The sequence below is a fragment of the Micropterus salmoides genome, unplaced genomic scaffold (assembly GCF_014851395.1).
Source record: "Micropterus salmoides isolate LMB-PRFRI ecotype aquatic unplaced genomic scaffold, ASM1485139v1 Ms_hic_scaffold_10, whole genome shotgun sequence".
Classification (NCBI taxonomy): domain Eukaryota; kingdom Metazoa; phylum Chordata; class Actinopteri; order Centrarchiformes; family Centrarchidae; genus Micropterus; species Micropterus salmoides.
Window position 1 is genome coordinate 31,737,689 of NW_024040041.1, and position 27,749 is coordinate 31,765,437.

Consider the following 27,749-nt stretch of genomic DNA (forward strand, 5'->3'; position numbering starts at 1 on the left):
CAGATGCAAGTTCTTTCAAATGCAGATGCGAAAATACACAAAGGCAGTGTTCACTTGATGCACATACGCAAAAACCTTTTTGTAACTATATAACCAAAAAAGAAGAAACTTTAAAAAATGTGACTTTCTGAAGTTTTAATAGGGAAAATTGTGATTGAAATGACCCCAAAAATATAAACAACATTGTGGTGAAATAATAATACAAACTATATTAATCACATAATTAATAACATCACCAAGTAAAGGTGTTAAAATAGAAAATAAAGATGTAAAATTAGCACATAAAAGGCCACTAGATGGCAACAATGGATAATAAATACACCAATAAGTTCTAGAAGGATGAAATCATGGCACAAAGTGCTGCTATAAGAGGAGCCTGATTCGACTACAAATCTCACAGTCGAATCTTCGCAGTGGCATTATGAAATGAGGATCATGCCATTTTGGCTATGTGGGGGGGGCTCAATGGCATATTTTACATAGAACTACTGGTTTTCTCCCACTAACTTAATATACAGCCTATGGTGATATAAACATCAATGTATAATGCTGTTTAAAATATTATAAAAACAAAAGCTTTTAATGAATTAATAAAATAATGATAAAAATCTTAATGAAAGTGTGTGAATAAATGCTAAATTGTAACATATTCCTTGAGTGTGTGTGTGTGTGTGTGTGTGTGGCATGTGTGGAAGAAGCAAGCCCGCTTTAATGCACATTGTGGCGATTTTCTTAGAGCCCTGACTACATTTGCAGTCCAAGCTGTGACGGCATAAAATCAATTATACAGAAGTCGTTTTACATTTGTACAAAATACCACCTGATATTGATAGACCACACCTGTGAGTTAATGACCACAGCAAAAATATACCTCTGTCTGAAAAATTGTCTTTTAAAATCAGGTTTTTCTGAAAAATGGTACTTTCACCCCTGCTCTCCCCTACCAGCAGTGTGAGATAAATCCCCTCCCTTTCCACCTGGTCTCCCGGTCACCCTAATGAACAAGCTGCCCCTGCTCTGCCCCCTATTCCTGTTCTCTCCTGCTGGCTAATCTCCGCAGGGAAGATCAACTGCCTTTCATCACCCCTGTGAATGGTTGCTTGTCAAAGTCACTTTTCGCGAACCAACCAGTCACAGCCTGAAGTAGGCGGGACATTAAAAAAGGTTGAGTCACTACAGTGAACTTTAGAAATGTTGAACTCTGTATGCATGGTTATTATTACTGAGAAGCCTACTTTGCGTAACAAATGAGAGACTAACCACCATGTAGAGCATGTTTCATGCACAGTAATATTATGACTGAAGAAACCCACTAAAATGAAACTGGAATTAATATTAGGCTTCTAATTGTAAGCTATAGTAGCCTATAGTCCTACTATTATCCGAAATTATAATGAATATACAAACATTGGCGCTAATTAAACCTTAACCACAGTGGTGTAGGCTAATATCAGAAAATGGTTTTATTAGTGAAACAGCTGAATCTCAACTAATAAACTAGCTAAACAGATTATCCAAATAAAGTGTAACCTGTTAATATACTATTATACTAGCAATATTTTTTATTTAATGTTATATTTATTAATACACTCATTTATACCTTTACTCCCCCAGGTTGTAGATATTTTGTTTATGAAATGGTCAGAAATAAGAAAATGCATAGATTTCGGTCATAAGGTGACTCCTTACTGCACGCGTACCGATCATGCTTGCTGTCACAAAAGTATAGACAAAAGCAGTAATTAGGCATCACATTTTTATTGTTTTTATTGGGGGTCTACCAAACCTCTCAGCCCCAGGGCCTAACGGCAGGTTAAAGTGGGCCTCGGTAGAAGACGCACAGTTGTGCGTGCACTTCCCAGGATGTTTGAATCATTTATCACCATTTATGAACCACACAGAGAGTATTATATGACATTACATTCATTTAGCTGACGCTTTTATGCACTGCACCAGTACTTTAATGACTCCAGTGAGCTTTTTTGGACTCCAATTTGCCGTCCATTATAGCAAAGATTTTTAAAGTGGTGAAGACAAATTTTCAACTGACTTAGACTCAAACTTTTTTCTTAATCAACTCTTCTAAACTCTCACTACTGTTTACGTTTGATCGTTTTTCATTATTCCTTAATTGCCACATGTAACCACAGTGACTGCTGTTCAGGCAAAGTTGCATAGTCTCGCTTTAAAATGAGCACATTTCAAGGCGTCTCTGGAAATTTGCTTATTCACTTTACACACTCACAAGAGAGCTTGATGAGAAGACAAAATGACGTATTGATCGTACAGCACATTTGGAAAAAAGTAACATTACTGTAGATCCTGTTTCACAAAAAGTTGGACTTGAACACATCTGTCCTGTTTGTTTGTTCAGGGTGATCTGGTGGTGAGCAGAGCGGCTCTTGGTTCCAGGCAGCAGTGTTGTTAGTTGGAAACAACGCCACCTTCCTGGCTCAGACACCAACACCACCAGCAACAACAGCACAGCTGCCGGCAACATACCAACTACCAGCGGGGGCGCTCCTGCTCACTCCCCCTTCTTCTTCAAATTCCTCATCTCTGGTTGGCATCTGCTTTTTCTCTATAATGAAGGGAGTAAAATAAATGAATAAAAATGAATTGTTTAAGTAGCACCGAACAAATGTAGGTATATGTAGCCTGGCATACCAGCATGTCAAGGTTTTTGAAGGATCCAAATGTTGATGAAACCAAGATGATGATTTGTCATTTACATAAAACTTCCCCCTCAAATAACTGAAAACAGGAAGTTGTTTATTGATTACATTACAGATAGGATTAAACTAATGCTGTCATGGAATTTCCTACAGTCGTTAACAAATGGATTAAAAAACTTAAGGAGCATATTTTAGAGGTCAGAGGAACACATGTCCATCATGTACCTATCTGAGCTAGTGTACCTTAATGTATAATTATATCTAAAGTTAACAAGCAGCTTTTGCTCTAAAAAATACTTAAACTGAACTTTACATTGATAATAATTTAGTTTGAAAGATAAATTTCAATTTTAAGTCTTGTCAAGCTTTGCTGTGGCAACAACTGTCCTGTAGATGTGAAAGTGCTGAACTATTAACCTATTGATTTTTTTTTTTTTTTATCACAGTAACCTGTTTTTTGATTAAGGGAAATCCTTTCTGTGGGCTTTGAGCACATGTATGCTACTGCTCTCAATTTTCTTTCTGAATTCAACTAATGCAGTCTAATCTAAATGTCCTGCAGTAAATCCTCCTTCATGATGGTTTTAATCTGTTTGTGTTAAAACTGTTTTAGAGACGTGCTGATTCAACTGTATTTGGAGGCTGAAGTTGTGTTCTTGAAGCCACGCTTGTATCAAAATAAAAAAATTTAACAGATATGCTCACATTTTTTGCTGAATATGAAAACACGCACACTCATATATAAAAAAATGTGAACACATAGATAAAATGTCCACATTCGCAAAAATCATTTTGTAAATTCATGCTATCAGAGTTTCACACCATTAGAATATTTTCTTTTTCTCAAAATGCTTTGTTTTCACTCCTACATAACGCACAAAGTTCTGCACGCTCTCACTTTTGGGGCCTCAGGACAGATATCTGAGGACGGGCGCTCCACATTAATGCACGTATTACCCCACTTTAGTAGTGGGAGGTTCATTCAGTAATAATTTCATTATAATTTGAAGCACTGCATTGGACCGCATACACAAGATTGCTTTTCTTGTGTTTGGGTGTGCGGTCTTTGGGGTGTACCAGCATCTGTCTTAGTGTGTTCTTCTCAGGGTCCACCGACTGCTCCCTACACCAAGTGGAGAAAACACTCCACTTCAGGCCGTATATCCTCCGTGTGGACGGGGCCCTGGAGCTGAGGAGGGTCTCGACTGCTCCGGCTGTTAGACCCGCCTCTAGGTACTGTGCCCCCTCAGGGGCCAGACCCACAGTTTGCCATACAGCCCTGCGCCTGGGACAGCAGGTTTCTCCTCAGAGGGACCTGCCACGGCGGGCTGTCCAGGAGCGACATGATGTCCGAGAGCCACACCCGGGTTGGCCAGAACGGGGCTACGAGCAGTAGGCCGACATTGTCCTGGCGGACCCCCTCCAGAACCCCCGGGAGCAGAGCGACTGGGGGAAAAGCGTACAGACGTAGCCTCGGCCACGAATGTACCATGGAGTCCAGACCCAACGGGGCTGGAGGAACAAGAGAAAACCATAGCGGGCAGTGCGTAGTCTCTTGAGACGCAAACAGATCCACGTCTATGGGGCCGAACTCTCCGCACATAAGCTCCACCACTTCGGGGTGAAGTCTCCATTCCCCAGGCCTCAGCCCCTGCCTCGACAGCAGGTCTGCTCCCTGATTCTGCGTCCCCGGGAGATACATCGCCCTGAGCGATAGTGACCTCTGATGGGACCACAGGAGGATCTGACGCGCCAGTCTGTACAGAGGGCACGAGCGCAGACCGCCCTGGTGATTCGGCCAACATCGCTGTGTTGTCGGAAGGAGCCAGGACGTGGTGGCCTTGGAGATCGGGCAGGAAACTCCTTAGAGCATGGAACACCGCCAACATCTCGAGACAGTTGATATGCCACTGGGACTGATGCACCTGCCAGGATCCCCTTGCAACTCGTTGAAAGTGTTTTATAGTGATGGCGTGGCCTAACTTCACCCCTTTCACGGCAGCCAATATGGTGTTGACACGTGCCGGAGACAATTGTGCCCGCATCGTTGTCGAATCCCATACAACCCCTAGGAACGTAGTCCATTGGGTGGGTGCCAGCACACTCTTCTTTGCGTTGAGCCTCAGCCCTAGACACAGCAGATGAGCCAGAACGACATCTCGAAGCCGAACGGCCAACTCTCGAGACTGGGCTAGGATGAGCCAGTCGTCGATGTAGTTGAATTTTCCAGTTTGGTGGAATGCCAATTCCTCTCAAGTTTCCGCGATATTTGCTTAATTTGCGAGTTTCAGTATTATACTATGGAGCTAACCGTCTTTATTTTAGTATTTTATTAGTTATTAGTATTACTGAGAGAAGCCAATGGAATCTAACAGAGAGATAAACGCAGTACTAAAGCTTTCGTTCTCATCGTCCACATGAATATTAAAATCCCCTACAATAATAACTTTGTCCGTTTTAAGGACTAGGGTTGACAAAAACTCTGCAAATTCAGATAAGAATTCAGAGTACGGGCCAGGTGCTCAGTACACTATAATGAAAAGAATTGGTTGCAGTGATTTTCAACTTGGGTGTGAAAGACCAAGAACAAGGCTTTCAAATGAGTTTTAATTTAGTTTAGGTGTAGAGCTGATTAGTAGGCTAGAGTCGAAGATAGCTGCCAGCTCCTCGGCCTGTGCCTCGAGGAATGTGAGTATTAATATGACTGGGAGGGGTGGATTCATTTAGGCTAACATATTCTCCATCAACCAGCCAGGTTTCAGTAAGACAAAATAAATCAATATCATAAGTTCATTTACTAGTACACCTTTAGAAGAGAGAGATCTGATGCGGAATGACGACATGCGGCTATACATGTCATCACTGGTCTGATTTGGCAGGGGTCCAAAACTACAGTGTCCGACATTGTTTTTGCATATGTACACACCGACTCAACATTAATCTTAGTGACCTCCGATTGGCCCCAGGGATGCACTTAACTATGGCCGCTGGCTTCGCTAACTTCACGTTTCTCAAAATGGAGCTGCCATTGATCAGAGTTGGTTTCTCAGCGGGTGTGTCGCTGAGTGGGGAAAATCTGTTAGAGACGTGAACAGGTTGATGGTGCCCTGTGGACTTTGAATGCTTATGACTATTTCTCCTTTGGACAGTCACCCAGCCTCCCCTTCCTGGCTGCACAGGAGATGCCGGGAGACGGCGCCAGAGGCTAACTCAGGCCGTTCCGCACCGACTACCGGGAACTGGCTAGCTACAGTAGCTAAAGACTGATCTACCAAGGTGCGGAGCCGGGCTTCTAAATCACTGAGCCTCGCCTCCATGTCTACAAATAAACTACACTTATTACATGTACCATTACCGCTAAAGGAGGCAGAGGAGTAACTGAACATTTGACACACCGAGCAGGAGAAAGTAGGAGAGAGAGAGGTAGAAGGAGAAGCCATCGCTAGCTGCTAAGCTAAAGTCTCTAATGGCTAAGCTAAAGTACTGTAGCGTCAGCTACCAAAACATTTGAACAGCTGAAATTGAACAGCAGTCACTAAAAGATGGAAAGAACTGTGAGTGCTTAGGCAAAATTACTGTAAGAATAAGTTTTTAGCGGACAGTTGGCCACTGTAATCTAACAAATGTCACTGGTATTTAGCGAGAGCAGCACAACACGGTACCAACACACAAGCACCGGAAACAGAAATGAGTCGACACGCACAACAGCGGAGCTCTTTGTTGTTCGCCCCCTCTTCAGCTCTTCTCATGTACTTCGGCTCTCCAGCAGGTCTCGGCACGCGCTCAGCGTGCTCCGTCTCTCAGCAACGCCCTAAGAAGTCCGGCCCGGCTTGCCGCGAAGATTCCTTTGTTCTTTTAAAGCCACACACGCGAAGCGCTGCGACCTCGGCTTTTCCCTCGTTTCCAAGTCGCACAATTTTCATTCAAGAACGACCAAGTTCTTTAAAGCTTTTATGCCATTTTTAGTCGAGTGAATTTATACTGCTCACACTGAAGTTCGGACCCAGCCACGTGCATCCGTTACGCAAGCAGTAATAATTGAGCGATTATTAACTAACTGATCACTTATGAATGGTATCATTGTATAATTATTAAAACCCATACCTTGGGAGTGCTGAAGGCCCTGGGCGAACGGAATTCAGGTTATGCCACGCAAAACAATTTTATGAATAATATTCCTGAATATTAATATTCATAATGTGTCTTATTACAAAAGTAGTTATGCTATACACCATTTAGACCCACCAAAATCAAATCCAAAACACAGGCAACACACAAAGGTATAACAACAAAGAACAAAGTTTCTGCATGTTAACAGGGTTCCCAACTTCTATAACTTAGCTATGAAGTCGTCTCTTACATGCAAAGCAATTATGACAAATTCATCTTGCCTAGTTTTAATTCTATGTTTTAATATTAACAGCGAAGCCACATATAGAGCAGCTGAACAGTACAGTGTTCCCATACATTGATTTATTTGTGGCAGCCCACCTCAATATCAACGCTGAACACCACATGTTGATTTTCGATTTTTTTTCCTAGGCCTATTAAAAACCTCTGCAGAGCTGCGGACAGCGCACATATTCACGCAGCACCTTATCTCTCTCCACTGCACAAATCTCTCCAACACAACGTCAATGTTGGAGACCCACCACTTTTCAACACAAAGTGATGGACGCTTCCATGCGCGCAGTAATGTCATAGTTAAATAATATTGTGGGACAGCAAAACAAAACAAAAATTGTTTATAACTTGACAGACAGAGGAAACTGCAGAGGAAACAGAATTCAACTTTTTGTGTCTGAAATGTTTAGACGCTCTGATGGAGCTCAGGACTGATCAAGAGGACAGCTGCTTTACTCCAAACAGCGTGTCTGTATGAAACTGGACTGTGTGTGAGATGTTTTGGATGTGTTGAAAAACACAGCATATTATTTAACATAGATCCTGATGATCCTGTCGGCTTGTCGGGAGATTTAAATATGAAGTTATGCTGCTGTGGCTCGTGCGTAAATGCGCACAGCGTGTCTCTTCATGGGGAGATGCTTCACCCTATTGCACTCACTCTGAAATTCGCTAAACGTATTTATCACCCAAAACTTTGCCTGCAAACAACGGTGCTCTCAGTTGATGTGCGCACAATGTTGTCATGTGCTTCATGTGTTTCCCCAGGTCTGGACACTGACTATTGATGGGGAAAATTTTTTCAACCTGAAATGAGGGTTGCAACGGTGTTTTCACATACGTGTCATTTACACTGGGAACATGTCCCCACCAGTTTTTTTAATTGCTGATTTTGTCCCCACCACTTTATGAGAACTACTTGTAATAGAAATGCATGAAATGCAATGTAAATATAGAACAAACAGATCTCCCTTGTCCAACAAAAGTAACTTAGGCTAAAAAACAAGCTACTGATTACTGCATTATATTCAATAATATTTTTAGATTCTGAGTTGTCACCGGCCACATGCATTTTGTTTCCCTTCATATTAAATAAAGACATTTCCACCTTAAATGGATAAATGGTGCAGAAAATGTAGAATGCAATTAAGAGTTTAGCTCAAAATCTTTTGGAGGAGGAATCCCAGACCCCCCAATCAAATATTTCTTCAAAATAGCATTAGAGTATCTTGTTGTCTTGTTCTCGTGACTCCACTATTGTGCATTCTCATGTCTCCTGGACTAAGTGTTAATATAAGGCCTTAAATGTCCCCACCACTTTTTAACACGAAGTGACGCCTTTGTGTAATCCGCTGCGTCCACATGGTCTTAAAGCCTTTACTTAAGTTGAGCTTGTTATCAATGGTTTTTATTCGAATTTGTTATGTTAATAGGCTATAGACTGTTCCATATTATACAGTCAATTGTTAATATTACATAGGCTACTATATTCATTTTAATTTCATATGGTTGCCATTAGTAGGCTATAGGCCTTATATAATTTCAGTGGATTGTTTAAATTTTTTATCCTTGTGCAGGAAGCACAGTCTACATATCTTACATGCTGCCACCGACTTTACCAGAGGAGAGAATAGCAAACACTTATAATAAATACGGCCAGAAGGTTTTTATTTGATTACGTAAAAATACGGGATATTTACAGGGAAACATTTAACGAGTGGATACCGGGTGAGAACGGAAAAATACAGGAGAATCTTGGGGAAAACATGTGTTGTGTTGGCATGTGTTGGCGTCTGTAGCCACCTGTCGGAAGCTCCGTCTTAAACCGGACTCTTATCCAGTTTTAATCCACTCTTTTTCGTTACATTTTTTATATCGTTTTTATTAAACTTAACTTTATTTAAGTTATTTTTTATTTAAGTTTTACGTGGGTTAAGGATTTTAGTCATCCGACATGGATTTTAAGCTAGTTGACCGTAAAAACGCGATCAAAGCTCCGGTGACTATGCTAGCCGAGATAACTCTGCCCCATGAGGACTGCACACTCCTTAAGAAAGCGAACAAGAAGATTGCTGACCTTATGGAAGACATCCGACGACTTTCAGAGGAACTCAAAGAGAAAGATTTCCTGCTGACTGGCTTTATGGATGTAGCTTCAGTACAAGCCAAACAGATTGTTTCTCTTAGCGCAACCGCTAACATCCAGGACACCGTGTTTTGGGACCCCTCTAGTCTTCCCAGGCTTTCATCCTGCTCGACTCCGAAGCATCAGTCAACCTGGGCTGAAGTGGTGGTCCGTGGCTGCAAGAGAGGCTCGGATGGGGCTGCCTCTCCCCCCGACATCGGCCTCTCCAACCGCTATGCACCCTTGTCTAACGACACTCCGGTCCATCCAGCTGATGCACCTGCGGCTTCGAGTCTCCCTGATAGGGATCTCTTTCGGCGCACAGTGCCTGCCGACACTGTTGCATCTCCTCCACCGGCTACATCTCTTCCCAACGTAGGATCCTGAAGGAGGCTGTGCTCAGACGCTCCGGAGGCCGTCTCTACCCTGCACCGTCGGGTAGCCCTTCTCTCAGGTCTGTTACTGCTACTCCAACACAACACTCGGCAGCTCACACACTCCATCCTCAGTCCGCGCGCAGTGTTGAAGCAAATTCTGCTCCGTCCTGCTCTGGAACCCCACAACCGGCATCTCCTCGTCCTCTTTTCTCCCCAACCACACTAATAATTGGTGACTCCATAACCAGAAACATCCGTTTCTTTAACGCTACCACTCGCTGCTTCCCCGGTGCCACCACGGCTGACATTTTAAAAAAACTCCAGGACCTGATGCCGTCCTCCATCACAAGAGTAATAGTCCATGTCGGAACAAATGACACAGCTCTTCGGCAGTCTGAGCTGACAAAATTAGAGTTTAACCGTCTTCTTAACTTTTTAAAGCAGTGCGGAAAGTCCGTTTTTATCTCTGGTCCCATTCCCACAGTTGGTCGCGGTGCTGGCCGCTTCAGTAAACTCCTTGGCCTCCACGACTGGCTCCAGTCCGCCTGCAGGGCTCACCGTGTGTTTTATGTGGATAATTTTAATATTTTCTGGCAAAGAATGTCTCTTTTTAAGACAGACGGACTTCACCCAAACAAACGGGGCTCAGAAATGTTAGCTGCTCACATACAGCATGTGGTGCGATCCACACGAGACTTACGTGAATGACTAATCATTCATGCAGCACACCTGGACACACCACCACTCACAGAACAGATCTCTGCCTCACTGCCACAAACAACTGTCTCCACCTGCTGGCATGTAAAGCCATCTGCTCCCAGCGCTGTTCCACAGACTTCTATTCCTGTCATCATCACGCATAGACCAGTAAACCGAAATGTGCACATCCCACACAGAAATATTAGTAATCTCTTAAGGATTAGGACAACTGCACCAACTCCAGCACCCAGAACAAACTCATTTAAAATGGCTCTCTTCAATGTGAGATCACTTTCAAGTAAGACTTTTATCTTAAATGATTTTATCTTGTCTGCAAATCTAGATTTTATGTTTTTAACTGAATCCTGGTTGCAAATGAATGACTATAGCCAGCTAGCTGAACTGTGTCCGCCTCAATATGATTGCTTTAGTCAACCGAGGGTCAGTGGTCGTGGTGGTGGGCTAGTGAGCGTGTATAGGAAAATTTTAAATGTCATCAAGTACGCTGTGATGAATTCAACTCCTTTGAAGTTCTCACTCTTAAAGTTGGAGGGCTGCAACCTATCATATTTGTTATAATTTATCGCCCCCCAAAACCGCCTGGAGGATTTTTATCAGAACTTCCTGAATTTTTATCTACTCTGGTTTTAAATTATGACAGAATTGTTCTTTGTGGCGATTTTAATATTCATGTTGATGACCCCAACAATGTTAATGCAACTGACTTTTTAAATATGGCCACTTCTTTTAACTTCAAACAACATGTCAAAGGGCAAACACATAACCGTGGTCATACACTGGACTTGGTTTTTACCCTGGGTGTCAGCATTTCCTCTGTGGAATTATTGGACATGACCATATCTGACCACAGATGTATTGTTTTTAGCTGCGATTCGCCTGTTACTCATGCCGCCTCACCAAGCTCCGTGTGTTGTCGCATCTTTAATGAACAAAGTGTTTCAAAGTTTTGCGCATTCTTTCAGAGCCAAAGCCAACACCTGTCTGATTCCAACACCAACAATCTGGTCGATCACTTCAATCATATCTGCTTGTCGTCACTAAATATTACTGCTCCTCTAAAGGTTAGGCCTACGTCTAAAGCTAGTAAGCAACCCTGGATAAATGACAGCATTCGCAGCCTCAAAAGGGAATGCAGGAAGCAGAGCGCAGATGGAAAAAATCCAGTCTCCAAGTCCATTACCTCAGTCTGAAGGATTTATTAATTAACTACAATAACATGGTTAAGGATGCGAGAACACACTATTTTTCTGAACTCATTACTACACATAAACACAATCCTAGGTTTCTGTTTAAGACTGTGGATCAGCTGGTAAACCCAACCCCTCCTTGTGCCTCAGCTGGAAGTAATGATGACTGTGAATTGTTTTTATCTTATTTTACCAATAAGGTGGTGTCAATCAATGGTTTTCATCCTACCTGTCAAATAGGAAAAGCCTCTTACTCAGTGGTCCCTCACCAGCAACAAGAGAGTTTTAACCAGTTTTATCCCATCGACTTGTCTGAGCTTTTAAAAACAGTATCACAAATGAGAGTGTCCTCCGGGCCCACTTGATATAATACCTACAAAATTTTTACTAAAAGTAATAGATTCTGTTGGGCCCCATTTGATCTCTGTTTTCAACAGCTCCCTATCTACTGGTTGTGTCCCTGATTATTTTAAAACGGCTTGCGTGAACCCACTTTTAAAGAAACCTGGTTTAGATCCCTCCCTCCCACATAATTTTAGACCAATTTCAAAACTGCCTTTTATTGCAAAGATTCTAGAAAGAATTGTGTCCAAACAGCTGCTCATTGTGCTGGAAAATAACAAATTATTTGAAAAGTTTCAGTCTGGTTTTAGGAAGTACCACAGCACTGAGACTGCCCTGCTTAAAGTCACCATGACCTTTTAATGTCTGCTGGTGAAGGTATGTGCTCAGTCCTTGTACTCCTGGACCTTAGCGCTGCTTTTGACACCATTGATCACAACATCATGTTAGACAGACTGAGGCACTGGGTGGGGATCTCTGGTACTGCTCTAGAATGGTTTTCATCCTACCTGTCAAATAGGAAGTTTTGCGTGTCTGTAAACAACTATGTCTCTTCATTCTGTCCAGTTAAATATGGTGTGCCTCAGGGGTCGGTCTTAGGACCCATTTTGTTTTCCTTGTATCTGCTTCCCCTTGGACATATTATCCATAAACATGGCATTTCTTTTCATATTTATGCTGATGACACACAAATATACTTGCCCGTCAGATCCACAGACCCTGGAATGCTGAGTTCACTTAACAACTGCCTTTGTGAAGTTAAAAAATGAATGAAATAATTTCCTCCAGCTGAACTCAGACAAAACAGAAATCCTGGTCATCGGGTCTCAGCAGATGGCAAATCAAATACTGCCATCTGCTGGTTCCCTAGTAAATCACATTAAGCCTGTGGCAAAGAACCTTGGTGTTTGGTTTGATAGTAATTTGAATTTCGAGCAGCACACCACAAAGCTTGTTCAATCATGTTTTTATCAACTTAGAAATATAGCTAAAATTCGATCTATGTTAACTTTTAAGGACACCGAGACCATTTTACACGCCTTCATCTCATCACGCCTGGATTATTGCAATAGCCTTTTCACCTGTTTAACCCAAAAATCTATTGATCGACTCCAGACTGTCCAGAACTCAGCTGCCAGGCTTTTAACCAGAACAAAGAAATATGACCACATTACTCCTATTTTAGCTTCATTACACTGGCTCCCAGTATGTTTTAGAATTGACTTTAAAATTCTATTGATCACTTTTAAAGCTCTTCATGGCCTCTCGCCTTGTTATATTTCTGACCTTTTAGTCCCATACGCACCAGCACGAACCTTGAGATCCTCGGGCAGAGGTCTGTTGTCTGTTCCAGAGTCTCGACTGAAAACTAAAGGGGACAGAGCGTTTGCTGTCAGGGCCCCGAGGCTCTGGAACAGCCTGCCCGAGGAAATCAGGTCGGCTGAGTCGGTGAACTCTTTTAAGTCCCTTCTTAAAACATACTTTTACAGGAGAGCCTTTCCCGATCTTATTTGACTTTATTTTATCCCTTTTATTTTATTGTATTTTACTAATTTTATATTAAATTTTCATGCTCTTATCTTTTTTTGTATTATTCTTTACACTTGTTAAAGCACTTTGTAACTTGTTTTTGAAAAGTGCTCTACAAATAAGGATTATTATTATTATTATTATTATGTGAGGAGTAGAGAGAGGAGTGGGGTAATGTGAGGCTACATCCACACTGCTACGTTTTTAAAACGTAGGGCCCCTAAGGCCCTGCCCTTCCTTTCAGAAGACCAACGGCAGGACAACTATGCTTGCAGATCCTTCTCCTTGCAGAAGCTACAAGGAGCAAAGCATTACAGTTAAGGAAAACAATGCCATTTACTAAAACATTATACTGTTGTCAAGATGTATCAACATTTAAAAATAGTCATTCAAATTTTCTGTATTAAAATCACATACCAGTAAAAAAGATAGGCAAACATCTGTAGTATAGTGTATATAGTATAGTTTAATATACTTTTTCTCTAAAGCTAATGTTTAATTTACTTTGCTGTTTATTTCAGCTGAATGAGCTTGGAGTGGACACAGTGCCGAAAAGGGAGGCAGAGACTGATTTGAATATGGTGCCAGAAGAAGATGAGGACTGCAATCAAGGTCCTGTGTAAAAATACATTTCTGCTGTACCATCCAAGAGATCCAGGCATTCTCTAGCTGACCTACTTGGTCCAACATATGCTACAGGACCTGCAAAGAAATGGAAAACTGCAGAGGACCAGGCAAAGGAGGTGATTTCTACATATAAAGAGGAAGCTCCCCTGCTGTTTGGTGTTCTCAATTCACTGTACTAGTGGAAAGGGAATGAGAGTAAGTATCCTTTCTTGTGACACATGGCAAAGAAATATCTGTGTATCCTGGGGACTAGTGTGTTCTCTACTGCAGTGGATATTATTACAGCTCAGAGGAGTGCACTTACCCCAGAACATGTTGATCAGAGTCAAAATAGGCCTGCCATGGAGTCAATGCTTTTAACAAGGGTTCATATAAACGTTTAATGGACACATGCAAAAATCATTTGAGTTGTATTTACGTTTACATCACGCTGACTATTTTAGCTTTATTAATGTTGTTTATAATATTTAACTTCATTGTTTACATGGACAGTACCTGAGCATCTGCACACCGTAACTTGTATTTAATTTTGTTCTTCATTTTTAGTTAACTGTGTGGAATATCGCAATATTTATCATATTGTGATGTATCGTGATGCGTATCGTATCGTGAAGTCCTTGCCAATACCCACCCCTAATACATACCAAGAGCTTTCAGCATTTATGGACAGTTTTCATCAATCCAAGTGTGAACAACACACTTTGGAAACAAAATCAAACAAAGGTTTAAAACCTTCAAGTGCTTCTTGTTTGTCAGGTTTGTGACCAGGTCAGGCTTGTTCACAGGTGAATGTTTATTGATGGAGTGTGATGGATGGATAACAGGAAGTACATTAACATTCTTTTAGCCAGAGCGGTTCATGTGAATAGAGTTCATACAGTGTTCTATTGCAAGGAGTGGTGACCAAACAGGGATGGTGTTGTGCTGAATTCTGCATCTCTGCCGAGAATTGCATGCACCTCTCATGGTAATGCTCATTTATGCTGAGAAAAGAGGTGGATGCAGGGAATCCAATACCAACGCTTTCATAAAAAAGTGACAAAGCGTAGTTATTTGACGCTAAAGGTACCCATCAGCGTCTGTGTGAGACTTTATGAGACGCTCCCAGATGCATCAGTATGAGATGCTATGGGGCATCTCTTACAGACCGGAAGTGCTAGCTAGCTATCTACTGTACATCTATGTTAAAGGTGTTGACCCCCAAAGCCCCTACCCTTACCCTTACCGTCAGAAATGTTAGTACCTAAACCTAAGTCACTGACTTAATGCATGTCCACTGGCTAACCCTACCTGCTAGCACATGGGACATGAGCTCCTTTGTGTTGCTGCGACGTAGCAAACAGTAGCATTTTATACGGACGCCGAATTATGCATAAAACATTTAAAGAGGTCATATTACAGAAGAATAAGAAGATATACTGTATTAAACCCGCAAGAGGAAATTTTTGTTTCTGCTCATTTTCAGGTTCAAAATTTTGTTGAAGTTGAGTTTATTTAGGGGTTGTACCAGAACAGGTTTACATGGTTTCATTTTTAAAAAACACCATATTTTTGTCATACTGCACATTGCTGCAGCACCTCTTTTCACACCGTGTGCTGAAGGCTTCGTTTTAGCTATGGGGTGATACAGACGTTCAGTGTGTGTTCGGTGTGTAAAGACCTTACATAATATTTTTACCTTAGAATGAGACATTTATATCTACATAACCGCGGGCACCCCCTTCCATGGATGTTGCCATGTTGCACCGTCATGTTTCTACAGTAGCTGAAAACGGACAAACAGCGCTACAGAGCGAGTTTCTTCACTACGTTCTTCTTGTCTGCTTATGGTAGAATTCAGGCAGTGCAGACACTTATCACTATGTTGAATACGTACATTAGAAGAAGAAGTAGAAATAATATACAGCAGGGGTCTGCAAATAAGTTTTGCATCAGAGCAATATTTTCAACTGCAGCAAATGTTTCTCAGATCACGGCATGTGCTGCACTGTCTTTGTTTCTGTGTTTGATCCGCATCCATCAACCTACGGACACCTTTTCAATTCCAAAGTATCTCCAGGCAGAGGACATTTAGGGGAAGCACATTTTCTGACGGCTCTTTCCGAGGTGTGTCAAGCAGGCTAGAATACTGCATTATAGTAAACAAGCTTCTCACACTTTTATTTTGTAGCCACTAAAGAGGAAGTGATTATGTGAGTAGCTGTTGCTGTCATGACTGAGATCTATTTCAGCACTGTTATCAAAGCATTTACTTATTTATATTTTTTGCCGCTATTGAAGCACCATAATCTGGCAGCGGGCCAGATATTATTGTTGGCGGCAGTTTGGCGATGGTCCATAATCACAGAGAGAATTAATTTGTTTCCCTTGTCAATGTTTGTATAAACTTTATCTTACGTGTGGTTTATAGTGGACTGTGGTGCAGAAACAGTGTCAGTGTTTCACACTCTTGGCTCACATTTTCCACGTTATCTGTCAGTGGCCAAGTCACAATAACAAATGGTTTTACTGAATAATTAAGTAAATATAAATTCTTAATAAATATACCGAAAGATACCTCGTTTCTTGACTGGCCACTCTCTGCAGTCTCAGAAGAGAGACCTTTTGTGCTGTTGTCAGCTGTCCTACGGTCTTTGAAAGGTTAGGGGGCAGTGGTAGACTGGACCGATGGTTGCAATTCACAACCCTCGCCACTAGATGCCACTAAATCTTACACATTGCCCTGGAGCAAGAGTTTCAGAGTGGTGAGTTATTAATGTGTAACAAAAGTATCTTTCATACATAAAGTTTTAACTGAGCTCTGTCTATACATCACAGTAACAATTTTCTGTCCATTGACTGAGGGCGTGTCGGACTAGCCGCTAGTCGAGCATCATGACGCGCATTTTGCTTTCATCCCTGTGTCGTCACAGAAGCACAGGAGCTGAAACACAGGAGCTATTGAAGTCCAGGAGTTTATCACTGACATAATTAATTTATCATTGAGGTAAAAAGGTGCCACCTATTTAAAGAGGTTACTTCCCCAAACAGAGACTCAAAAGAGGAGTGAAGGCTAGGCATGTGTATTGACTCAGCATGGATTTTATAAAATTAGAAAAGTTGATCTACAGGAGAAAACATATTTAAAAACAATAGCTGCAAAATGCCTGAAACCTTTCTGCATTATATTCTGTACATTTTTAATATTTTTTAATTGTCACCTGCCGCCTGAATATTGTGTTTCCCTTTATGTAGATATTGCTTTATATTCGACTGGAAGTTCCTATGTGTGCTACTGCCGTATTGATGATCAAATGTGATACACGCTAACAGATTGGAAAAGACAGGAAAAGATTGCTGCAGGCTCATTCCTTGTTTTTTTATATTATTGTTTAAACCCCTTTTGAAAACATGATTAAGAGGTTGGACCCTTCCTCCACAGAGACTACAAGGGCAAAAAAGGGGGAAATAATGCTATACTAAGTCACTTAGTATTAGAGATGGCATGTGATGTAAATTACAACTCTGTGTGTGAGGTGTGTTATCAGACATCCTGGAAGCTCAAGGTTGAAACTCATTTTAGAGAAGGTTTACACACAGAGCAGAGTGTCATCCAGAATAAACAAAACAACTACAGTTCAAATTGAAAATCTCAAGCTATAATTCGTTTGAAATGAGTAACATGATTTTAAGGTGGATTGAACATCATGTGAATAAAATACAACCTGAAGGTGGAAACACTGAAAGCAGAGGCATTATCAGGGCCCTACAAGTCCTACTGCCCAAAAAATCAGCAGTAAAGGTCACAAGAAAAGTTAATTGGGTCCACGCCAGCCATTGTGAGCCTATCCCAAAGCCCTATGACAATTTGGGGCCTTAGTTCACATTCCAAATCAACGTGCTGAGGAAAGAGAAAACAATAGAAGCAAAGCAAAGTCACTCCTACACAGTGGAGTGACATCCATGTAAGAGGACCCGCGGTGTATGTAGATATAAATAGCTCATTCTAAGGTAATAAAAACATAAAGGTTCATAATGTAAGGTCTTTACACACCACTGAAAACATTGTTATGGATATTTTATGCATTTCTGTGAATAGATCCTCCTAAATATTACACACTGCACCTTTAAGAAACTAAATTAGAGAAAGTCATGCTGTAAATGTAGAGCAAAACATCTTGGAGTGAAAGTGAAAACCACTAATGATCAGTTGTTCATTTCATGCTCATTCCTCAGAGAGAGTTTGTTTGGGTATGAGTCATGGGCCTAATGTGTGTTTTATATTACAGTCAGTACAAGAGAAAAATGTGAAAAGAGTCCAGGCAAAGAGTTCACATACACTTTGAAAATAAGGAAGTATGAAATCAAGGCATAGGACGGAGGCAAAAGTGTATTTGGCTGTCTGAATGTCCAGATCTGCAGGGACGGAAAGCTTTGATCCACAACGCCAAAAATTCAACCAAAGAAAGTTTTACACTTGATTATATTTTTATTTAATTTAGCCAATTTATGTAAAAAGCATAGGTTACGCAAGTGACGTTAGTTAACTTACGTGTTAACTGACGTACGCAGTTATTTTAACCCAAACCATGATCTTTTCCTAACCTTTACCTAAATAGTTTTGTTGCCTAAACTTAACCAAGTACTTTTTGTGCCTAAACCTAACCAAATTGCAACATTTCACAACTTTAATAACATGCTGTTTCAAGCTGGCAATGTTTCAATTTTGAAAGTCTAACCGGACATTGCATATTTATTGTTGTTAACTTTACCAAACGTTGTATATTAGTTGTTGCTAAGCGTTGCTAACTTGACTGCGGAGCCCAAAATGTCAATAAATGATGCAAAAGGGATACCCAGGATGTGACGCCATATGTGACGAGTCATATTGTATTGCACTGGCTCCATGTTCCCCAACACATTCAGTACAAAATCCTCCCACAAAGCCCTTCATAACCAGGCTGCTTCCTACCTCACAGACCTACCCCACGTCACAATCCCCCTCGTAACCTCCGCTCCTCCGACACTAACCTCCTTCCCCCACCACTCAAGACCAAGCACCTGGGGTGATAGAGCTTTCACCATTGCAGCCATCCTCCCTCTGGAACTCCTTATCCATACGCATCCGAGAATGTAGCGACCTGGACTCTTTCAAATCACTTATCAAGACCACCTCTTTAGACTAGCTTTTAACCTGGAACAATGTTACAATATACCTGCTGCTAATTGTTATTTATATGTTCTCACTTATGTTTTTATGTATTTTGTATTTCATGTTTTTTACCTACAGGTTTTATTGTAAAGTGTCTTTGAGTTTCCTGAAGAGAGCTATAGAAATAAAATGCATTATTTTTTATTATTTATGGAAAAACAACGAGAGTGTAGCCAACGGTCTAAGCGCCTGGGTTTATGCAGCTACACTAGGTGCTTGCATTTACACTGCCCTCACCCACATGACAAAATAATGGGACGCAGACTCGGGTCATCCTCTTTCCTGGAAATCCTCTCTTGCTTGTTACTGAAAAGACTAAGACTTGTTACCAAAGTCCTTATAGGCAAATCATGCCTCTTGGCAATGCCTCCGGGCAGCTATTTCGGACTAACAAGACCATGGGAAAGCAGCTCGTTAGAGGGTTTCTTACCTGACTGTCCTTGATAGGTCTTCATCTCAGGGCAGTTGGTCTCTACTCCCTTCGTCCCTATGACAGCTGCGTAATAACCTTAGAGTATAATGTCACCTTTTTCTTCACTGGCTCTTTGTCTTACACTCTGCAGACTGGTTGCACTCTGTATGTTTGTCTGACTCTTAAGCTGATGATACACATGGCAACTTTTAGAGCATGCAAACTCCACACAGAAAGGCCTGGGATGACCAAGGTTTGAACCTCGGACCTTCTTGCTGTGAGGCACCAGTGTGCTGATCTTTTTCTATTTTTTTGGATGGTTATTGGATTTGAAACACATTGGATGGCGTTTGCAAGAGAAATTGCAATAGAAACAAAAAGTTTTTTAGCTAGGTTTTGTGTTGGTCTCCAAGGAGCAGCGAGAAGCCTACACTCCTGAAGAGTCTTCAGCGTGTGGTAGTGACTAATTTTCCATGGGCCTCAGCTAGTTGATTTGGGTTGTGAACGGAGGGTCAGAAGTCTCTGTACAGCTCTGGAATGAGATTAGTTTCTGTTTGAGCACTGATGCTAATCGTATGAATGTGTGTGAATGGTGAATGCGATGTAGTGTAAAAGCACTTTGAGTGGTCGAAAAGACTACAAAGGCGCAATATAAATACGGAGCATTTACATTTACTTTCTTGTATCCTTCCATTTCCAGTCAGAAGGCTTAGCCAGTAGCATGTGTGGACACACCCCTTCAAATAGCTCAGATTGAAAAGGAGAACGAAAAACAAAGTAACCGCAGCCTCCCTTTTCCAGGAAACATGCTGTCAATCTTTCTATTTCCTGATTGTCCTCATTCCACTCTATTAAAATGTTCTCCTTGTCCATCAGAAACACATCTGTGACAATAATAATAAACACTATAATCACTGTTACAAAGCACAAAAACAATGAGGGTTTAGGTCAGAAATGTGAAGTTCTTTTATTGTTTTCCTCACTAGCAGTTAAGGCTGGCAGAGGATATTTGTTCTCCAAAACATAGAGACTTAGGGTGCTTTCACACCAGCCTTGTTTAGTTCGGTTGAATCGCACTAGAGTTCGTTTTCCTCCTTGGTGCGGTTCGTTTGGGTTGTTTGTTGTAGTTGTAGTAGACGCAATATTGCTCGAGGGAGGGTGCTTTTTAACCCCTCGCTCATAAGGCTGGTTTCTTCTGAAACTGTCGCCCTCTTCTTCTCTGGTTTTGTGTTGGTCTCCAACGAACAGCGAGCAGTGTACACTCCTGAAGAGTCCTCAGTGTGTTGTAGTGACTGATTTTTTATGGGCCTCAGCTAGTTAATTTGGGTTGTGAGCAGAGGGTCAGAAGTTGCTGTATGGCTCTGGAATGAGCTTGTAATGGCAGGTCTGGACCCAAGTATCCTACAGCTATAAGCCTGGTAGCTTACAGCTGTTTCCGTGGGCAGCACTTGGAAAAGCCTTTGAGATTGGAACTGAGATTTTTACCATGAATTATGAAAGAGAGAGATTTGCCTCTCTTTTTGAATAATTTGGGATTTGCAGTCCTCAATATGACGTCATTCCTACAAAGCTCATCACGTTTTTCTGAATCCATCCATTGTCAACCGCTTATCCTGGGGGGCTGGAGCCAATCCCAGCTGACATCGAACGAGAGGCGGGCTACACCCTGAACAGGTCACTATCTGGTCTACTTTTAGATGAATCCCAATGCGGACTTGGATGATTCAAAATCAATTCAAATGTCAATAATCAATTATCCATTGATAACTTAATGTTGATGTAATGAAAAAGGCGGAACTCAGAAATGCGGATGTTACGACCTGTGGGCTGTTTTTGGTGTATAACCCCAATTCCATTGAAGTTGGGACATTGTGTAAAACGTAAATACAAACAGAATACAATGATTGGCAAATCCTTTTCAACCTATGTTCAATTGAATACACCACAAAGACAAGATATTTAATGTTCAAACTGATAAACTTTATTTGTTGTAAATATTCACTCACTTTTTTTGAATTTGATGCCTGCAACACGTTCCAAAAAAGCTGGGACAGGTGCGTGTTTACCGCTGTGTTATATCACCTTTCCTTTTAACAACACTCAATAAGCATTTGGGAACTGAGGACACTAATTGTTGAAGCTTTGTAGGTGGAATTCTTTCCCATTCTTGCTTGATGTACAACTTCAGTTGCTCAACAGTCCGGGGTCTCCGCTGTCGTATTTTGCGCTTCATAACGTGCCACACATTTTCAATGGGAGACAGATCTGGACTGCAGGCAGGCCAGTCTAGAACCCGCACTATTTTACTACGAAGCCACGCTGTTGTAACACGTGCAGAATGTGGCTTGGTATTGTCTTGCTGAAATAAATAGGGACGTCCCTGAAAAAGACGTTGCTTGGATGGCAGCATATGTTGCTCCAAAACCTGTACGTACCTTTCAGCATTAATGGTGCCTTCACAGATGTGCAAGTTCCCCCTGCCATGGGCACTAACACCCCTGTATCATCACAGACGCTGGCTTTAAACTTTGCGCTGATAACAATCCAGATGGTCCTTTTCCTCTTTGACCCGGAGGACACGATATCCATAATTTCCAAAAACAATTTGACATGTGGACTCGTCAGACCACAGCACACTTTTCCACTTTGCGTCAGTCCATCTCAGATGAGCTCGGGCCCAGAGAAGCCGGCGGCGTTTCTGGGTGTTGTGGATATGTGGCTTTCGCTTTGCATGTAGAGCTTTAACTTGCACTTGTTGATGTAGCGACGAACTGTGTTAAGTGACAATGGTTTCCTGAAGTGTTCCTGAGCACATGTGGTAATATCCTTTACACAATTGATGTCGGTTTTTAATGCAGTGCCGCCTGAGGGGTCAAAGGTCACGGGCATTCAATGTTGGTATTCGGCATTACCGCTTACGTGCAGAGATTTCTACAGATTCTCTGAATCTTTTGATGATATTATGGACCATAGATGATGAAATTCCTAAATGCCTTGCAATTGTACATTGACAAACGTTGTTCTTAAACTGTTGGGCTGCGAACGCAGTTGTTCACAAAGTGGTGAAGCTCGCTCCGTCCTTGCTTGTGAATGACTGAGCCTTTCAGGGATGCTCCTTTTATACCCAATCATGACACTCACCTGTTTCCAATTAACCTGTTCACCTGTGGAATGTTCCAAACAGGTGTTTTTTGAGCATTCTTCAACTTTCCCAGTCTTTTGTTGCTCCTGTCTCAGATTTTTTGGAACGTGTTGCAGGCATCAAATTCAAAGTGAGTGAATATTTGCCAAAAACAATAGTCTGAACATTAAATATCTTGTCTTTGTAGTGTATTCAATTGAATATAGGTTGAAAAGGATTCGCAAATGCACGTATTCGATTTTTATTTATGTTTTACACAACGTCCCAACTTCATTGGAATTGGGGTTTTATATGGAGTGTTGTGTTTGTGTGTTTTCCCTCTCTGCCACCAGCAGGACCTTGCCCCGCCCCCAATGCTGCAACCAGCAACCCGAGGAGTGCGGCTGATTCCAATCTCCTAATCAGTGGAGAGTATAAGGGCTGGTGAAGGAAGCTGCTGTGGGTGAGAGTATGGTGGTCTAAAACAAAAGACAGTGTTACTGAATGTTTGTAGGCCTTGGGTGAGTGTATGGCAGTTGGCAGAGACAGTAACTGGCAGTAGCAACAGTGGGAGTCCTGCAGTTAAATGTAGTGATTTACTGTTTGTGTTTGCACCGTGCGCTAGTTTGCCTTTAACCGATACCTTACTTACCTTTAAAAAGGACCCTTGTTGCTCGCTTCCCTTTTGGGAGTTTTCTGTTTATTGAGAGTTAAGAGACACTTTGTTAATATTGTAAATAAATGGCCTTTGCTTTGTAAACATACTGCTGTTTCCTCGTTTTCTTCTGCCCTGGAACAATTACTAATTGTACTAACCTCCTCCCCCTGGGCTTCAATCTGAGGTTCGTAAGGAAGTGCAGCACGGTGCACACAACAGAGACGTGTTCTCCCTGTTCGCCACAGACAGCTGTTGAATGAATGACTGCCTCTACTAAACTTTCACATAATCTATAAAACTGATGCGTAACTAACGTTCATGATTTTCACCTGCACACTGTGCAGCACGGTAGCACTTAACCAGCCTCCTCCTCATTCTTCAAAGCTATGTGACAGGCGGCTAAAGTTACGGTGAAAGCGAGCAGAGGAAAGTGTGAGTGCTACGTTTCAGTCTGGTAGTTAATGTACAGTGCAGGTCACAGTGTGACTAAGATAAGATGCTCTTTTTATCCCCCGATCATGTTACTAACCTGTTGCCAGTTAACCTAATTAATTGTGATTAAGATGTTTCACCAGGTTGTGTGTTTTGTTTAGGTTTTTTTGTATTTTACAGCTTTTCCAGTCTTTTGTTGCCACTGTGCCATCTTTTTTGGAACATGTTGTTGAAAGTTGTCTATGTACTATATTTAATATGGGATACAACTTTTTGCAAATGATCACATTTTTTTTTATCTATTTACATTTAGGTAGGAAGGTTTATTGTCACTATGTTATACAGTGAAATTGAGTTTTGTAACTCCCTTCTGCTACATAGCAGATAATTTACATTAATACCAAATCAATTAGGAAAAATGATAAACAGAAATAACTATAATCAATGGAGCAGCACGAGGATGTAGCTGAGGATGAATTAAAGTTTAAGAGTCTGAGACACACATTGTTTCCTATGTTCCAGTGTTTTTGGAAACTGGGCTGTATTTCCTGACTGTCTGATTTCATAAAATCTCAAAATATTTACCCTGTCAGAAACATGTGATGTGCAGTGTAATGAGTCTTTCTGAATGTATTCAAAACCTATGTACTGTGTGTAAACTAGGTCGGTTGCACTGCCATATAGGAAACTCTAGATCTCTTTACATAAAAGATATGGCACAGTGCTCTGATAACAGAAATCTCACAGAAGTCCACTGTATCAAAATATGACTTTGACTTGTAATGGTGAATTTTTACATTGGTACTTTTACTTAAGTAAAGGATTCAGTCACTTTTTCAGAAAGTCCTATTTAATGGCTATTTTTTTCTTTTTTAGAAAAGATCTGAGCCTTCTACAAAACCCTGCTGAGAAACATTCTTGAAGTGATGGATGCACATGGAATGCAATAAAACTAATAAGACAATGGGCCTTTATTGTGTTGACATTGATTCCTGGTTCATCTTGTTCCAAATCAAGTTCACTTGTTCACAGAAAGCCTGAGCCTGTTTTACCAGTTTATTTCTCATTATTTGAAATGTGGGCAGGGTTTTTCCCCGCAGGAAATAAAGCAGATTAAATTGGCTCCACCTTGTCCAGCTACAACTAGAGTTGGGCAATCTCTTTTTTTTTCGTATCGTCCAGTTATGGCTACTCAAGATCACCAATAGGCGATCCGATTCCCAGGGGGCTGTGTTTCGTAGTAACATGCCAGTGAAATGCCAGCATGGAAGATTTAGGCTTAATTTAAAAAAAAAATGTGACATCACGTATTTGGGCCTATTCTTATCTTTAATATCCCAATGCAAATCACATCTATAATTTAACTACTATGTGGGGTATCAGATCCACAGAAAGACTGGTCTGTAATGAAGGATTTATTTACTGTGCAACTGTGGCTCCACACACGACAATTTGGGGAATGTTGTTCATGATGCTAACCGTTCAACTCTGGATTGATTCAGAAATCTTCTCTGTGCAGAGAAGCCGACAACAATCCTTCCTCCAGCCCACGATCATGTTTTGATTTGATTGTGCACGAAAAGGGGGGGTTATTCACAGACGGGTCCGTTGTCAATGTGTTTGTGAGAGAGAGCGAGTGAGAGGAGGGGCTGAGCGAATCTATGAGCTGCGCACAGCAAATATGATTTTACCCATTTTAAATAGTATTCAAAATCCCTATTTTTATACTGCTATTACTATTTCTACTAATAAAAAGAGAACAGTTCTCCTTCCACTGTTGCTGTTAGAGCATTGCCAGCCATTACAAGGTCTAGGCTGAAAACCTAATGCCCCCCCTAAGCCCTGAACCCTCACAGACTTTACTGATGTCACTTGGAAAGTGATCGAGTTTAAGAGGCTACAAGGGCTGAAAATGCTGGAAACAGGAACGGGACAGCACTTTGCCACATTATCACGTTACCTTGACAACGCTGAAACACGTTGCACACTTTTTATTTTATGTTTTTGCCTGATTTTTAAGTCCTGCAGGCTCTCGCCCTGCAGAGTGGAGGAGAGGTAGTCTAAATGTCAATATATATTTGTCAACAATCAATACACTATTGTTGGTGAAACAGCATCAATAAACTTAGTGTGTAATGAGGTGATTGCATTCCTCTGACTTCATGTGTTCTATGCACCATCTTAAGAAAACTTTTAACAATTCTGACATCAGTGTAGATGTTGATTCTTGTTTGTTTACTGTTTTCTTCTCTTATAACATGGATTTGCCGTGATATTTCTCTTGTTTCTGGGCTTTCCGTGGAAACCGCCGTGTTTCACGTCATACCGCTATGAACTATGGGCAATTCCCTCAGCCAAAGTCTGCAAAAATGCGGACTTACGAAAAGGGTCTAAAAAGGGCTCAAAATATCCGCGAGAGAGCCCATGCGCACTTGACGATTCGACAGTGGGACAGCCCTGAGCCCTCAAACTTCCCCAGGACGCACCTCTAAGTCTGTGAGGGTGGACATTGGGATTGGGCCAGTGTCATTGTTTTGAGGGCACAGTTGTAAACCACTGTGTGATGCCAGAACTGATCTTTTCTTTTATTCAACTTGTTTTACTTTGATTGTTGAAAAGCACTTTACAAATAAATCTATAATTGTTATTGAGACAAAAAGGTTTAATCTGTAACAATGCATTGTATTTTTTAAGGTTTATCATGTTTGTTTTTAATGTAAAATCTTAATCTAAAACATTACTAGTTACTACAGGTGGTGAAAAGTACTCCAATATTATACTTAAGAACAGTACTTGAGTAAATGTACTTACCTTAGATGCGTGTCATGTTTTTGTGAAACAGGTGATGTTGGGTGTGTCACTGGACAGGTGGGCCTGTGTTGGAGGTAGACAGCGAGGGAGGAAGAGAGGGGGGGAATGGGAGAAGAAGAGTATAAATGCTGGTGCATTTCTGATGATTGCAGCTGAAGAATCTGACCTCAGCGATGGCTTTCTACAAAGTGATCTGTGTGGCGACTCTGCTGACTCTCCTGACACAAGGTAAGAACCCTCCTCACTGATTTAGTAGAACATTATGACTTCTAATTTGAATTACATGTATTCTTTTTAATGGTATATGAAAAACACTGCAATAACCTCTGAACTTCATGCACAGCCTATTTTTTCAATTCATGTTTCTGTATTTATCGCAAGACTTTGTTTAATGTGATTCTAATTTCCCCACAATAGCATTTATGAAGCTACAGTATATCTATGCATGTAATTTGTGCCTCTGATTGACAAGATGAAAAAGACACAAAATCTTCCACTTGCAGAATCTTCTTAAATAAATATTAAAATGTTTTAAGTTGATCCAGATTTGAGGTCTTTCATTAAGTGGTAAGCCCCATGTGCATGTAATAAGACCCACTGAAGTCTATAGATAACCCCTGATTGGTGTGAATGCTCGAATAATGTTCTTCTACACAAGCCTAAACCAAATCCCTTGAAAAAGCACATTCAGTCACCTGTTTGAATTGTATCCGATGAGCCTAGTGTTGAGCAAAATCTTCAACGATGTCCTTAGAAGAAAATCCAAAAGAATCTAATTTGGGAGCTTTGCTACCCTCTTTTCCTGTTCCTTTCTCAACTGTCTCCTCTTGCAACAACTTTTATGTTTGAATGGCATGACTAGCTTGCAGGTGTGCTCTGCTGATCTGCTTGTCAGATTTTGCACTTCACCCATAGACTGTATTAAAAAAGTCTTGTCTTCTTGTCACATGATCAGATAGAAATTTAAGATTGGGAAACAATCCAATATGCACATATTACCTAGCAACCGTCATTGCATACATAGGCCATGTGAATAAGGCAATATTCATTCTGTACAATCTGTGGAATATATTTATATTATCCTTTGCTTGCTACAGGATACAGATATCCTCAGGGCTTGACATTAACACTTGACAT

The 27,749-nt window shown here is 41.2% G+C and overlaps 1 protein-coding gene and 1 long non-coding RNA gene across 2 annotated transcripts in view; one reads left to right on the plus strand and one right to left on the minus strand.

The window, feature by feature from the left end:
• Nucleotides 1-1,051: 1,051 nt before the first annotated feature.
• Nucleotides 1,052-27,491, minus strand: LOC119896580. The gene is made up of 3 exons (XR_005443246.1): nt 27,308-27,491; nt 26,613-26,675; nt 1,052-2,581 (listed from the first exon to the last, which is right to left on the minus strand). It is a non-coding gene; the product is annotated as an uncharacterized LOC119896580 (long non-coding RNA).
• Nucleotides 26,767-27,749, plus strand: part of LOC119896539 (transmembrane protease serine 9-like) — a 115,646-nt gene continuing 114,663 nt past the window's right edge. Inside the window, exon 1 of the mRNA XM_038710004.1 lies at nt 26,767-26,840. Coding sequence (XP_038565932.1) covers nt 26,786-26,840 — 55 coding nt within the window. The 5' untranslated portion in view covers nt 26,767-26,785. The remainder of the gene's footprint in view (nt 26,841-27,749) is intronic.